Source organism: Delphinapterus leucas, chromosome 8, assembly GCF_059928025.1.
Source record: "Delphinapterus leucas isolate spDelLeu-1000000601 "Yukka" chromosome 8, BTC_Dleu_Yukka2, whole genome shotgun sequence".
In the NCBI taxonomy this organism is placed as follows: domain Eukaryota; kingdom Metazoa; phylum Chordata; class Mammalia; order Artiodactyla; family Monodontidae; genus Delphinapterus; species Delphinapterus leucas.
The window spans coordinates 33,908,909-33,924,582 of record NC_143136.1 but is presented as its reverse complement, the minus strand read 5'-3'; the positions used below and the strand labels follow the sequence as shown (position 1 = coordinate 33,924,582).

The window sequence follows — 15,674 nt, the reverse complement described above, 5'->3', positions numbered from 1 at the left end:
ATCCAGGAATTCTGGGCTTAGTTCCCTTTCGGAGCACATTCTTAAGTGGAGAGGCATGAATACTAGAATGGCAAGCATGTGGGAATTTCTGCCAAGCGCTGACATTTTCCCTTATTGACTTTTGAACACCTGAAGAAACACTAGTTGAAGGAGAAATAATTGGTAGTCTCTCTCAAAACACACCCAACAGCAAGCTAATTGCTTTTGCAGATGGCCTGGGAGACACTCTACCCACTCAAGTCATCTGCTTACGGCCACACTTGTGGTCCTCACGGATGAGCCAGCAGTGCAGGACATCAGCTGGGGCAGCTAGGACCTAAAATTAGGCCCTTGGCAACTCTCTAATCTTAGCTGCAGGTTCAGCTTCTTCCTTTAATTCCCTTTGCCCTCAGCATGAACTTGGGCTCTGGGAAAGGAACGGCTGCTTAACGACTTGAGAGTGAGGGGAGTAGAAAATCATTAAGCTGCCCCTTCTAGAAACTGGCTCCACTCCGTTCTTGCAAGGAGCCTTCCAAATGTTACCCTTGGAAAGTTAAGACTGATTTTGGAACCTAGCCATTTTGAACCACAGACACTGATCCACAAAAGTATTTTTTATCTCGGGCAGTAAATGCCACGTGATTTAAGAGTCTGGTCCTTAAGCCATGGTCCTTGATCGTCAGGACATCAAAGGCTGTCTCTCTCTGTGAGTTGGTCCCATTTTGCTTTCTAAATCCCAGACGTGAGTCTCTCCCATTCCTTCCTGGTCTAAATCCCCCTTCTCCTTTAAAACAGGTTTCAGCATCTTAAAACAAAAAAACAAAACAAAACAAAAAACCCCTACAACTTAAAAGCTTGCAATTGATTTTGTAATTTTGTAAAAATAATTTACCAGAGTCCTTCTTGTCATCATATACTTTGGTACCTACAGGGATGGAAGAAGGCATGGCACTTACCTCTACCCTTCATCACATCACCCTAGTATCTATACTCTGGTAGTTCTTCAGCAGGCCTGATTCATATTGCTCCATTAAAACCTGAGTAATTTTTTTTTTTTCCCTTCCGGTACGCGGGCCTCTCACTGCCGGGGCCCCTCCCGTTGCGGAGCACAGGCTCCGGACGCGCAGGCTCAGCGGCCATGGCTCACGGGCCCAGCCGCTCTGCGGCATGCGGGACCCTCCCAGACCGGGGCACGAACCCGCGTGCCCCGCATCGGCAGGCTGACTCTCAACCACTGCGCCACCAGGGAAGCCCGAAATCTGAGTAATTTTTTGTTTTGCTCCAATAAAAGAAGTTCAGGACTTCTTTTAATAATATCTCTTTAATATATTTGAAGATCCCTTGATATCACTTTCTAAAGCTCACTTCTCTAGGCTGACTTCCTTTGACCTCCACCAAACATACCCAATATAGATTGTTTATTTTACCTTTTAACTATTTTGCTTCATTATTCTATTCTGAACCGATTCCAATTATTTTGCTTATCTCTGAGACTATGGACCCACACTAGACTCAGGTTTCTAACATACTGGGAGAGTTATTTTCCAGTTCATTCATGGACGATTTACTGAGGGTCTATTAGATATGAGATTGAGGGATACAAAAATGAATTAGTTATGGACTCTGTCCTCCAAGAGCTTACAGTCCTTAAGGAAATGAAACAAGTATATAAACGGCCGTAGACCAAGTGTGAAGTGCTCTGACAGTTCAAAGGAGGTGAGATTAAACTCCAGCTGTAGGGGTCCAGGATGGCTTTGTGAGTGGGTCTTGAAAGGTGACAGGGTCTGGATGGTTGGGGAGGAAGGATATCCAGGGAGAGGAATGTCATCCTCCTCTGAATGCCATCTGCTATTATCTGAAGGTATCTTCTCTTTAATAAGTACAATCCTGACTCATATTCCATCCTAGGTCTTAGTCCTCATCATTGTTTGCCTTCTTGCAGCAATTTAAACATTCTTTAACATGTACCAGCAAAGCTTAGTTTAGCTCTTTGTGTGCTAATGATTTCAAATCTACTCTGTTTATTGCTTTTATTGTCTAGTCTATTCAAAGTTTAACCAGAATATTTTGTCATTCCACAGGCCAGGTTTCGGAGGTTGGGTTTCGTAGGGAAGAGGGAAGGGAGATTCCGAGCCAGGTCTCTCAATCCTATTCTGCTTCTAGGAGTTTATAACCTAACTCAGACCACTCTGTCTACCTTTTTTTTTTTTTTTACATCTTTCTTGGAGTATAATTGCTTTACAATGGTGTGTTAGTTTCTGCTTTATAACAAAGTGAATCAGCTATACATATACATATGTTCCCATATCTCTTCCCTCTTGCGTCTCCCTCCCTCCCACCCTCCCTATCCCACCCCTACAGGCGTTCACAAAGCACCGAGCTGATCTCCCTGTGCTATGCGGCTGCTTCCCACTAGCTATCTACTTTACATTTGGTAGTGTATGTATGTCCATGCCACGCTCTCACTTTGTCACAGCTTACCCTTCCCCCTCCCCATATCCTCAAGTCCATTCTCTAGTAGGTCTGAGTCTTTATTCCTGTCTTACCCCTAGGTTCCTCATGACATTTTTTTTTCTTAAATTCCATATATATGTGTTAGCATACGGTATTTGTCGTTCTCTTTCTGACTTACTTCACTCTGTGTGACAGACTCTAGGTCCATCCACCTCACCACAAAGAGCTCAATTTTGTTTCTTTTTATGGCGGAGTAATATATACAATGGAATATTACTCAGTCTGTCTACCTTTGAAATCCTCCATGAATCAGTACTTAAGAAGCAAGTCAGGAAGTGCCCTCCGTAACACACTTCTTTACCTTCTGTGCTCAGTGTTGCCCTCTACCCACTCTCATGCGTTAGAGTACAAGATGCTGGGTTGAGACGTGGCTTAAGATGTTGCATAGAGTTAACATTGGTAGGAAAAGTCTGGGTAAACCAAGTCCCTCAGCTCTACCAACTGCTTAAGTTGGTTAAATGTGTTAGCATCGTGGACTGAAAGAATCTCCAAATAAAGACAAATGCTTCAGGAAAGAGTTAGAGACCCTTTGACAAGAAAAGGATCTTGGGACTCATTATTCCATGTGTTCGTTATATAGATGAGTCCCTAACACCCAGAGAAGAGGAATAGCGGCTGCCATTTATTGGGCGTCCATGTGTTTTACATAAATTCTCATTCAATCTAGATACTAACTCTCAAATCTGGAGTTATTATCCTCATATTACATATTAGAAAACTGGGGCTGAGGGAGGCTAATTGCTCAAAGTCATACAGCTAGTAAGTGGTAGAGGCAAAATCTGACTGTAAATCAGACTCCCAAGCCACTGTCTTCCACTTCTCATCACTGCTTGCTAAAGATCACAGGGAAATTTAGTACTGTAACACAACCAGGATTAGAACCAAGATCTTGACTCCCAGCCCTGTGACCTTTGCACTCTCTCGTCGTGCTCTATGTTTATTTTAAAGCCTTCCCAGGAAATATGTCACATGTTCCCAGGTAACATGTTCAATATCTCACAATTAAGAGGGCTCAATTTTATGTTTAATAAAGACTCAAGCCCCTGACCTCTTCCTTAATCCTTAATGTCATCTGGTCTTAGTTTGTTCTTTCTTTTTCTTTTTTTTTGTTTTTTGTTTGTAACACAGTCACCCTTGGATTTTAAGGTTTCTCAATCAGTGCTGGTTATTGTTTTTCCCTTACTATTACTTATTCAGTTTTGTAAGAAAAATATCAGGATCCAATGGAAAATTGGGTAAAGGCACAAAATAGCAATTTACACAAAGGAAATGAAAAAAAACATACCAACACGTGGGATAAATAGGCAGTCTAACTAGTGATTAAATAAATACAAATAACTGTTAAAGTAGTTATTTTTTTCCCTCAACTTAATGACTCCTAACTCCCAGTGCTGGGAAGATTGTGGTAAAACGATTCTCTGCAGATGGTCGTGTAAGTTGGGGCAACCTTTGCAAAGCATTTTGCCATGCCTATAAGGAGCCATAAAAATGCTAACAACATTCAACCCTATGCTTTGGTTCCTGGAAATTATCCAAAGGAACAATTGAACAGAAAAGAAAGAAAAAAAAAAACCAAACCCTAGATGCATAGAAATGTTCATTGTGGTGTTGTCTATAATTTTTTTTAATTCTGAAAGATAAAAGAAACTCTAAATATTCAACACAAGAGAACTGATTAGATAAATATTGTTATATTGACCCAGCATACAGTACTACGTAACCATTTAAAACGATAATTCACAGGAGTGTGGGGTAGTATGGAAATGTTTACCTTATGACACAAGCTAAAAGAAAGGATACAAAATTCCATATTATAATGCACCTGTGAAAATGTATTATGCATATCAACAAAACTGGAAAGTAGAGTACAAAAATAAAAATGCTCTTCTAGTTGAGGGGAATTGTGGGTAATTTTTTTCCTTTTTTCAAAGTTTTCTTTCATGTTGATGTTATATTGCCTTTATTGTTTAAAGGAATAAAGTAAGACAAATGGTACAGGGAGTTCAAGCTCTGGATTGAGAGTTTAAAAACTTGAGTTTTCTTCTTTTTTCCCCCAGCATCACATGCATTGTTGGCCCTCATAAACCTCAATTTCTCAATCTGCACAATGGGTTAACACTAGTTTCCTGCACCCCAGATTGACAGAATATTTATTTTATAAAGCTTTTAACTCACTGATTTCAAGGGTTCACATAAATGCCCTCCTGGGAGAATGAGAGGAGGGAGGGAGAGGAAGAGATAAATAGGCACTAATTAATTTTAAACGGAAAGATCTTCTGCTTTAATCGGAAGTGCATGTGTGCTGTGCCCCTGGTCGGAGTTTTAAGTGCACTCCATGTTAGTTAGCAACTTCAATTTAAAGTACTGTGCGATCCTTTGGGCTTTGAAGATATGAAGCCTATATACACACACATGAGCTAAAATTACCGCTCAGTCACGGAGGCTGTGTGCACTATGAATAATTAAATGCACTAAGCAACTCCAGCTGATGGATTGATGATGTGCAAGAGTAGCACGAAAACCACGTGACAAGGAAAATTACAAGACATTTTGAAATGATGGTTTAATTTCCAAGCTTTCTTTTCAACTTGTGCTTTCTCTTTCAGCCATTACAGGCAAGTAGAAGAGATTTGATTGTCTTGTTTCCTGTGAAAGGTTATTTAGCTCCTCAATGCCATTAAGTCACTTTCTGCACTCCAGTGCACTGAGACTTCAGCAGGTTATCAGCCCAGGAAGAGTAAATGGAGACACCAGGATCGGATTTCTAAAGGAAGGAAAGTTAAAGCAAAGTTTGAAAGCGGTGACAGCCAACAGCCAGGAGCTTAGGAACTCAATTAGACTGAAAGACAACTATCTCATTATCTCATTCCGAAATGATCTAAATACATAAGAATCTCAAAGTTTTAAATAAACTTGTCCTACTGACTGTCTAGATGACTGAATTTCCCTTCTCAAAAAGTTTTTAAACACCCACTTTTGTATTTATTTATTCTAAGCGCAAAGCAGCTGCAGTAATTATGCTGTCAGATTCAGAAAGCTAATGAGGAGTCAGCAAATGGAGGGTTTTGCATTTGTGAGATGCTGCAGGAGAACCGCTCGGCTGCTTTTTTCCTTCTTTCTTTTTTTTCCTCTTGTTTTCTTTTTCTTTTTCTGTGAGTTGGGAAGGAGAGTCGGGCAGTCCATGGCCAAATTGAAATCCCTTTGATTAACTGGTTGCTTTCCCAGCACTGTTCTGCCACATGTTTCTCTCTCTCTCTCTCTCTCTCTCTCTCTCTCTCTCACACACACACACACACACACACACACACACACACACACATCCTCCTCCCACCCCCACCCCCGTCTCTCTTTTTCTTCCTCTCTCTCTCTCCCTCTCTCCCTCTCTCTGTCTTTGTCTCTTTCTCTCCCTCCCTCTCTCACTCTTTTTTGCTCTCTCCCTCTCTCTCTCCGTCTCCCCCCGCCCCCCGCCTCCCTCATTGCTATTGAGGAACTATTGCTTTTGAGGGACATCTTCATGCCACTGTCCCCAAGGTAAGAGGACACTTCTTCCTGAGAGACGTTCCCAGAATGGTTTGGACTTGAGTCGATTTGAGAGTAATCTGTAAAGTTTAATATGCACGGTTCATTTGAACTTTTTGACTGTTTACACTATGACCTGAGCTAAAAGAAAGTAGACTACAAAATTGTGCGTTATGATGTACCTGGGAAAATACATTATGCATATCAACAAGACTTGAGGTCTCCCCTTTCCAGTCTAGCAAATATGTAACTCCAAACCGAAGGAGTCAGGGCCACAGCTTACCCAAGGTAGCCAAGACAGAGTCAGCATTGCAGGTTTATTTCTTCCCTTTGGGTGTGAATAGCTTCCAGCAAACAATATTATTACGGCATTTTATGCTTTCGGTGCACCAAAGCTGGAGCTTCTCTTTTTTGTGAAACTGTGTGGTATTTAGAGCAACCCAGTTTGTGCAGCTTGTGAGCCTTGGAAAAGCAGTGCCCAAGTGGAAGGATGTCCTGAGCAGATTTTGTGGATGTGCTTTGGTGACGATGTGGCTGTTGCCCCGGATGTTTTTCTCAGATGGTATCTGTGCTAATGCTTGTAACAATGGCTACTGGTTATTAAAGATATATGGTGTATCAGAGCAACCCAAGACGTTTGGCACGCATTATCTTCTCTAAGCTGAGAGCAATCTGCCCGCAAGTTTTCTTATCCCCATTTTGCAGATGAGCCCCTTAAAATGTTAACTTTTAGAGGACGTGGCCCATAAGTTTAGCATAGTAAAGCACCCAGGGACAACACACATTTAACAAACACAGGCATTTATAAAAATGCAAACCGTCAGCATTCTGAGCTAACCAAATACATGAGTCTGAGGGCATAGGTAATATACATATATTTCAAAAACATGTTTTAATCTACAAAAGTTGCACCTTAGAGTCTATTTAAATGGATTGCCAAATGTATCTAATGTAACAGAAATTTGAAACTTTCCAAAACATTATCTAGCCCAGCACCATGCTCACTGCCTGTCACCACTGGGACTCGTGTCCAGACTCCTTGGCTTGATTTTGGCCCTTGTTAGTGTGTGTGTGGCTTCCAGTTCTACTCCTGTTTTGACCACCTTCAGCACCAAGGTGCCTTTACCCAAGTGTTCATTTGGTAAATATGCATTGAAGTGAATTGAATTGAAGTGAATTGAATAGGAGGCACTTGACAGCTATTCAGTAAAGTGAGTTATCCATGAGTCAGTATAAATTATTGATGTATGAGTCTGGCTTACATTTTGATGTCTCTTCGGGTGACAAATATTACAACAGACATAAAAAATACACCGTGAAAGATCCCAGGAAATAATATGTTGGTGCTTTTCTCTTTTCTTCCCTACAGTGGAGTCTTTATTTACAGTTTCAGGAGTGAGGCTAAAGCCAGAAATGTGTGACCTTTTGGCCTCCTACCGGAAAGGTCACCACCTAGCTGGGTTTAGCAAATGCTGGTGAAAAGAAAGGGCGAGATCACCAAGATTTTCCAGGTAAGTGGTTACAACTGTGTGGCTCCTTATGGATGGAACTGAAAATCAACCACTGTCCAGTGAAGACCTGGTTCGTGGGCTCAGAGCACCTCTGTCCTGGGCCCGGCTCTTCATTCCCACTCTGGGCACAGAGGCCTAGGCCTCACAGGCTGTGAAAGGAGGATGGCGGTGTGCATCAGCTCCCACCGCCAGGGGACTGATAGGACTCCTGAGACAACCCTTACACGTCACTGTAAGGCCTTGAGCTGACACATTGGAATACAGGACTCCACTGACATGTTAAATTCCCTTAACTACGTAGTTCTCGCTGTCAGCTGATAGGACAAACTCAGAGGTCAGGATGACCAACTGTCCCCACCTGCTCGAGACCAAGGGGTGTCCCGGGATGTGGGATGTTCAGTGCCAAAAGTGACACAGTCCCGGGTAAACCAGGACGGTTGGTCACCATAGTACTGCAAATGCAAATTACCACCTAGCCTGCCCGCAGGTGCCAGAGCAGACCTGGCTCAGTCCAGCACCACCCAGGAGGTGGTTTCGGAGGCCTACGAGTGTCCAGTCATCACTGCTACAGGCTTCTTAGGCTACACCTTTTTGCATCATTGCTTACAGGGAGTCCTCTCCAGGGTGGGCTCTGGGAACCATGAGGACCTGATAGGGAGGGAGGACCCATCCACAAATGTCACAGACTCAGCTGCCCTCAGCAGTCTCCTCCATCAGCCCAGGGCAACCCAGCCTTCCAAGGTAATCTTGAAGAGGAAGGGGCGCTGTAGAGGATTTCCGCAAAGCTACCATATCCTAAAGAGTTCTGCTGGTAGGCACAGAAAGCCAGGTGGGACAACTCCAAAAGCCACCATAGTATAGACATCCCTAGATCTTACAAGAGCACTCATCCTGGGCCTTCCGTGGTGGGTAGAGGGGACAGCAATCTAGATAGAGGAATCAAGGTGAGACCCATACACACAGCCAGCCAGCCAGCCCTGTAAGTGACCCTGGCCATATCCCAGTCCACAGTCATTAACCTATGATTTGGCCACGCATCTGGCAACCACAGCTTGCCGTGCTTCCTAACAGAATTTTTGGGGCCTAGATGGTAATGACTGGCATACTCCCTGCACCACCCCTGCCCCGACGTCATTCACATGGCAGAATTCAGCTCTTTGCCAGTTTCTCTGTTAAAGGCATATACGCATCAAGAACGTCTGCCTTTTGGATCTTCTAAGATCATTGTATTTAGAAATTTGGAAAGATCAGGGAAGTTTAGAATTATAGCTCTTCGTCAGAGCATTTTATGAAATACTGAAGTTTATATTTTGACGATATAAAATTGGTATTACAATGGGCAATACAATCATAACATGGTATTTCCCAAGTAAAATATTTTCTAGAGCAGAAATTTTACTGTGTAATTATGCCATTTTAAACCCACCAGTTATGAGAACAGGGTATACTTTAGGATTTGCCCTTCATAAAATTATCAAAGACATTGATGGAAATGGTCTCAGATGGTGGTGCCCCGTAAGACATAACAATTATTTCTATTGTTATTTTGTTTTACTAAAGCCGCCAGGAGGTAGGGAGCTTACCCCGCCTCTCTGAACTACAGTCAGTTTCCGCAAAGAATCATTCATTACCTGTAGATGTAAATTGGTCACAATAGAAAATCAATTAAAAGCAGCGTGACAAACTTGGCGTCTGTGTCAGCCGTTGAGGAAGGGAGGGGGCAGGCGGAATGTGCACTGGAGTAATCTCCCGATGTCCCTGGGCCCTTGGTACTAATGTAAGGAGATAAAACCCACAGGAGATGAACCACAACAGGGAGAAGCTGGAGCAATTAAACTGTTTAATAAACGGCTTGGGATCAGCAAAATCTGGGAGTGCTGGAGTTAGGGACTAAAAGTGGTAATCACATGGACACTTGGGGCCTGTAAATCTTTTCCACTAAATTGAATTTATGTTAAAATATTCACTTTTCAGGAGATTCAAAATGTAAATTGGGATATTAGGACTTATAACTAGCAGCAATGCCTGAAAATTAAGACTCTTAAAAGATCCTCAGAATGTCAGTTTCAGGTATGGAAAAACTGTATGCTAATGTCTACAACAGAGAAATGGAACTAAAATTTACTGGATATATACCATGTGCCAGGCACTTTACACATATTATTTCAAAGCTTGGTGTGTTTTGAATAGTTAGGGTGTGGTGAGGTATAACGATAATTTGTACATTTGGAGATAGATTTTGATTACCAGGGGTAAGATGCTGCCTCTGGTAAAATTTATTATCACCTTTTCTATCTATCTATCCATCTGTATTTATATATAATTCCATCAATAACTTTGCAATAATATTTAACAGTTTTCCTTACTCAATCTGTTATTCATGATTCTGATTTTTTTTATTCTTCATTCACTTCCAGGACTACCTGTATTGCTGTTTCCGTTTTAATTTGCTTCCACTTACTAAGAAGCTTCAAATCTAACTCCACACTGGACCAAGGGTTTTATACCACCACCTGTGATGTGGAATATTTTAAATATGATGTCCAAGGCAACAGTGCATAATACTTGAGGAAAAAGCAATGAAAGGTTATTGATGCTGTCATTTGCCTAGAATTTAACAGTGATTGGCTCAAAAATTAGACATAGATTGAAATCATCTGAGAAGAGAACTTCTGAATAATTTCATTCATTTCGTTATTTGATAGAGTGATCCTTGGGCCAGAAGGAGAACAGGACAGACGGGAGACAACAATTGAAAGACTTTGGAGACAGAGCTGGTGCTTGCAGAGGCCTGTCACTCCTGTGGTCACTTACAATTTCCCGCAACAAAAGGACTTCTGTGGCAAGGAGAGGATTAGTCTAAAGTTTAGAAAAGTCTACAGGGAAGGTGGTTTCTTGGATAAAGTTGTCAACGAAAGGAGTCTTGCTTAAGACTCTTTGTTATGATTTCCTAGGGGGCGCTTCTTCCTTCACTAACTGGATTGTCAAAACACATTACCACCCCATCCCAGCCAGATTTTGGGAGTTTGGATTGAGCTGCTGGTTAGAATTAAATTTCAGGCTGTCTCCTTCTACTGAATCCTAATTGTCTGTGATGACAGCAAAAGTGATGAGTAATCTCAGCTCTGACTTGATGGCAGAGATACTGAATAGATAGATAAGAGCAAAGAGTTCCAAAGTTGTAATTCAAGTCCTGTTGCACCATGAGATACACATGCTTGTGTGCACACACATAAGCCTCAAATAAAATGAGAGATCTGTCTCGGCTAACATGTATTTCATTTTCTACAATGGGTCCTTCTAAAAGAAGCTGGGGAAACTCAAATTACTTCATCTGGGGATGATCTACTCAGGAAATGTAGTAGCCTAGAAACCAGAGACTGCTATATAGCCTTTAGAAGAACAAGGAGGAACTAATTAAGAGAGAATTTAAAAATAGTACCTATGCTCTCAGAGTCTGAGATGGAAGGAGGAAAAGTGTACACAGATGGTCCAAAGAAATCTACCTTACTGAGTATTTGATTTTAGTAAGGCATTTGACAAAGCCTGTCCAGATATACCTGAAAGATGAAGCTGTGTGGGCTGGATGATGAGGCAGATATATGTGCTCAAAGAACAGTGGCCTTACTGGAGAAAGGCCAGCAGTGGTGTGGTACAAGTTTCAGCCCTAAGTCCTATTCTGGTCAAATGTTTTTATTATTAGTCACTTGAATAAAACTGGAGAAGGCACACAGTTTATTCATATAACTCATTAAAGTAAGTACTGTTATTACTCATTTATTACTTCCATTTTACAAAAGAGGAAACTGAGGCTCAGAGAAGTTAACTAACTCCTTTGTGGTAGGACAGCAGAGGTAAGGTACACACCTGAGGTCTGGCAGTCTCCAATGTCTATGATCTTTCCAGTAATCACATACCTATCAAATCTGTAGAATACACAACTCTTGAAGAGGCAGCTGACATTTAGCATTGGATCATGATTCAAAAGCCTGAGATCTTGCTAAGGGCTAATGTGTAGCATTACACACCTATTAGAATGGTCAAATTCCAGAACACTGACAGCACCAAATGCTGCCAGGGATGTGGAGCAACAGGAACTCTCATTGTAGGTGGAAGTGCAAAAGGGCGCAGCCACTTTAGAAGACCGCTTGCCAGTCTTTTACAAAACTAAGCATACTCTTACCATAGATCCAGCAATCATGCTCCTTTGTATTTACCCAAAGGAGTTGAAAAGTTATGTCTACACAAAAACCTGCACACAGATGTTAATAGCAGCTTTATTCATAATCGCCAAAACTTTAAAACAACCAAGGTGTCCTTTTGTAGATAAGTGGATAAATAGACTGTGGTACATCCAGACAATAGAATATTATTCAACAGTAAAAAGAAATGGAGCGATCAAGCCATGAAAAGACGTGGAGGAACCCTAAATGAATATTACTAAGTGAAAGAAGCCGATCTGAAAGTCATATACTACATCGTTACAACTATTTGACATTCTGGAAAAGGCAAAACTATAGGGACAGTAAAAAGATCGTGGTTGCTAGCGGAGGGAGGGAATGTTGAATAGATGGTGCACAGAGGATTTTCAGGACAGGGTAACTATGTATGATACTATAATGGTGGATACAGATATACGTCATTCATCAAAAATTTGTCCAAACCCATGGAATATACAACACCAAGAATGAATCCTAATGTAAAACGGACTTTGGATGATAATGATGAGTCAACGTGTGTTCATACAGTGTAACAAACGTAGCGCTCTGTGGAGGGCGTTGGTAATGGGGCAGGCTGTGCATGTTGGGGGGAGGGGTGTATGGGAGCTCTCTGTACCTTCTGCTGAATATTGCTGTGAACCTGAAATTGCTCTGAGGGCTTCCCTGGTGGCGCAGTGGTTGAGAGTCCGCCTGCCGATGTAGGGGACACCGGTTCGTGCCCCGGTCCGGGAAGATCCCACCTGCCGTGGAGCGGCTGGGCCCGTGAGCCATGGCCGCTGAGCCTGCGCATCCGGAGCCTGTGCTCTGCAACGGGAGAGGCCACAGCAGTGAGAGGCCCGCATACCACAAAAAAAAAAAAAAAAAAAATGCTCTGAAAAATAAAGTCTATTAAAACCAAACCAAAAGAAAAAAACCCAGAAAATAAAAAAAGCTGATGAGCAACAGCCAATACATTCCTATCAAATTTCATCTGGTTTAATTTCTTACACTTTAGGCTTAAAATGTCAACAAGTTAAGTAAGGCTTAGTGGAAGTTGGCACTTTTAACTATAATATGAATTAATAGTATGTCTGGCTGCCCACAAAAGATAATGCTAATACTTGTGGTTGATATAAATGAAGGAATAAGAGGGTGTCCCAGAGAAGGGAATTAGTCAGATCACATCTAAATTATTGTTAAATTTCACTCTACCCATCACACTTTAAAAGAAACATCATATTGAAGTAAATATTTATTGTGCATCTATTAGTTTACAGATTTAACCCTGTTTAATCCTCTTAACAAGTAAGAGGCGGGTGTAATTACTCCCCGCCTTGCAGAGAAGAACACAGAACTTAATTTAAGCATCTAGGATTTGATGCTCAGACTCTGTCCCCAAAGTCTGGGCTGCACGCTCCAAGGAGGGCTGCTAGGAGAACAGAGGGTACAGAGACCAGGGCACAAGAAGGAATACTCCAAAAAGGGAAAACCCAGGGGCAGAGAAATTCCCTTCAAGGAATTGAGGGTTCTCATGGAGCAAAGGGGCTGGCTTTCTGCTGGGTGGCTGTGGAGCCGGGACAGATACGTACATTGAAAGCTCAGAGATGGTGTTTTTGATACAGTGGAAGAGTTCTCCAAAAATTTCACCTGTCCACCAATGAAATGAGCTCCCACAGCAGTAGTGGACTTCCTTTTTGCCCCAAAAGAGATAGAAAGCTGTAGGAGGGATTCCCATATTGGAAATTAGAATAGCTGACCCCTAAGGTCCCATCTAATTCAAAGATGTCTAATAAGGGCTTTTGAAGAGCTGTGGAGCGACTATACTTGGAATTATAGTAAGATCCTATTGTTGTAAGAACAGGTAGGCTCGTTTTGGGGTTTTTTTAAAGGATTTTTTAAAAAGTAAAAATTGACAAAATTATTCTCTTTAATTATAATGGAAGATAAATCATGCTTGTGTTTCCTTCTTTTTCTCCTTTAATGAATGGATTTGCCTATTCAAAAGCTTAATAAAAATTATGTATGAAACACCAAAACATTATTCTAATCTTCGTTTCTTCCTTGATTCTATCAAAGGAGCATTCCTGTTTGTGCATATTTTTTTCCTCCCATGTTTTTTTTGATTCCTTTCTATAGGCATATACCTGACTTTAAAAAACATGAGTTATTTTTGTTCAATTAGATGTATTAGTTATTTAATAATGCTTACTTTTTCAGTCACTAGTGCTACTCACCTAGTATTTCTGTCTCCCAGACTCCATAATTGGATGACACTTCCTGGCTCTCTGGTGGATGAATAGGGCTGTATGATTAGCGCTAGCCAATGAATTGTGAGTGGAAGTGAAATGTATCACTTCTGAATCAAGCATTTATTTGATTGCCAGTGCAACACCCTCCAGATCTCTCTTCATTTTTCCCTCTGTTACAGTGACCAGCAGCATTCAAGATGGTCCCAGAATGAAAGGATGTAGAACGGAGTCCCCAGATGATGTATAATGAATATATAGTGAGAAAGAGAAATAAAACTTTGTTTTAATCCATTAATATTTGGAGATTATTTGTTACTGCAGTGTAACCTAGCCTATCCTGACTATTCTAGGTCACATAAAACATGTTGGTCACCGTCCAACATGGAAGTTACTACCTACATGTGACTATTTATATTTAAATTTACTCAAGATCAAATTTAGTTCCTCAGTCACACTAACCACATTTCAAGGCCTCCATAGCCACATGCGGCTAGTGGCTACCATAGTGCACAACGCAGATGTAGAACATTTCCATTATTGCAGAAAGTTTTGCTGAACAGTGCTGACATAGAGTGGTAGGATTTTTATGAGAGTTGGTAACGTTGTCTTCTAACATTTCTTGATACTTTAAGTGCACATCCAATACCACCTTGGAGTTATTCTCAAAAATTTTTGCCTTTTTATAATGAAATCTCTAGGAACATCCAATGGAAGTTACTTTCTGGAGGAAAATAAATCACTCTGAGCAGTTACAGTTCTTAGAACCAAAGTGCTCAGACTTTCCTGAAGGTTACACTGACTGACACCTTTTTGTTACTCTCAATGCCTTTCATAAATGAATTCCCAGAACAGTTTTATTTTAGTCCATCCTCTCTGAATCTATTCACATTTTCTACTTCTAACTCCTCTGCATCCCTAAGTAGGTTAATAGGCACCTGGTATAAGATCTGAGGTGCTGGGTAATGAATTCATCCAAGTTTATTGGCATTCTTGTAAACAATTGTTTCTTTTGTAAGAACTGTCATTGGACATTGCAAGAAAAATCTTGCAGGAGCCCAAAACTGAACCAAGATATAAAATAATCTTTCCCATCTATTCATTAATTTAGTCCACAAACATCTGCAGTAGAAATATAAAAAACATTCCCCCAAGGATCCTGTAGTCAACTGGGGCATTAGGTGGAAATAAATACAAGATCCAATGACATTTCAGTCCTCCCTGTCATAGAGGAGATGACAATTCATCTTTGTCTTCAAGTGAGAGTTTTCCAGGCAGGCAATTGGTGGGGGCGTGGGGAGGAGGGTGAAAAGAAGATAGCCCTGTGTGTGGGAAGGAAAGAAAGGACAGGATGGTTTTTGGCTGTAAGAAATTGAAAACCCCCATTCAGTGGCTTAATCCATGAGGATATTAGGTCACATAAGAAATCTAGAAGTACCTAGATTTAATTCCAGGTTCCAGGATTAATTAACTGATGGGTCAAAGACATCATCAACAACCCAGGTTCCTTCGCCTTTCTTCACTGCATCTTCGGTGTCCTTCATTGCCTAATTCTCAGGCTGGTTCCTATCATGGTCACAAGATGCTACCACAGCCCCAGGCATCACATACAGGTATGACAATGTCCGGTAGAGGAAGAGGATGCCTCTTCCTGTGTGCTTATTTTTCAAAGAAAGCATGGTTCTCTTCACATCTTACTGAACAGA

At 41.3% G+C, this 15,674-nt stretch overlaps 1 protein-coding gene across 1 annotated transcript in view; it reads left to right on the top strand.

The window, feature by feature from the left end:
* The window catches only part of CDK15 (cyclin dependent kinase 15), a 93,330-nt gene extending 78,898 nt beyond the window's left edge, over nt 1–14,432 (top strand). The window contains exons 13-14 of the mRNA XM_022567429.3: nt 7,382–7,523; nt 9,941–14,432. Coding sequence (XP_022423137.2) covers nt 7,382–7,491 — 110 coding nt within the window. The 3' untranslated portion in view covers nt 7,492–7,523; nt 9,941–14,432. The remainder of the gene's footprint in view (nt 1–7,381; nt 7,524–9,940) is intronic.
* The last annotated feature ends 1,242 nt before the right edge of the window (nt 14,433–15,674 follow it).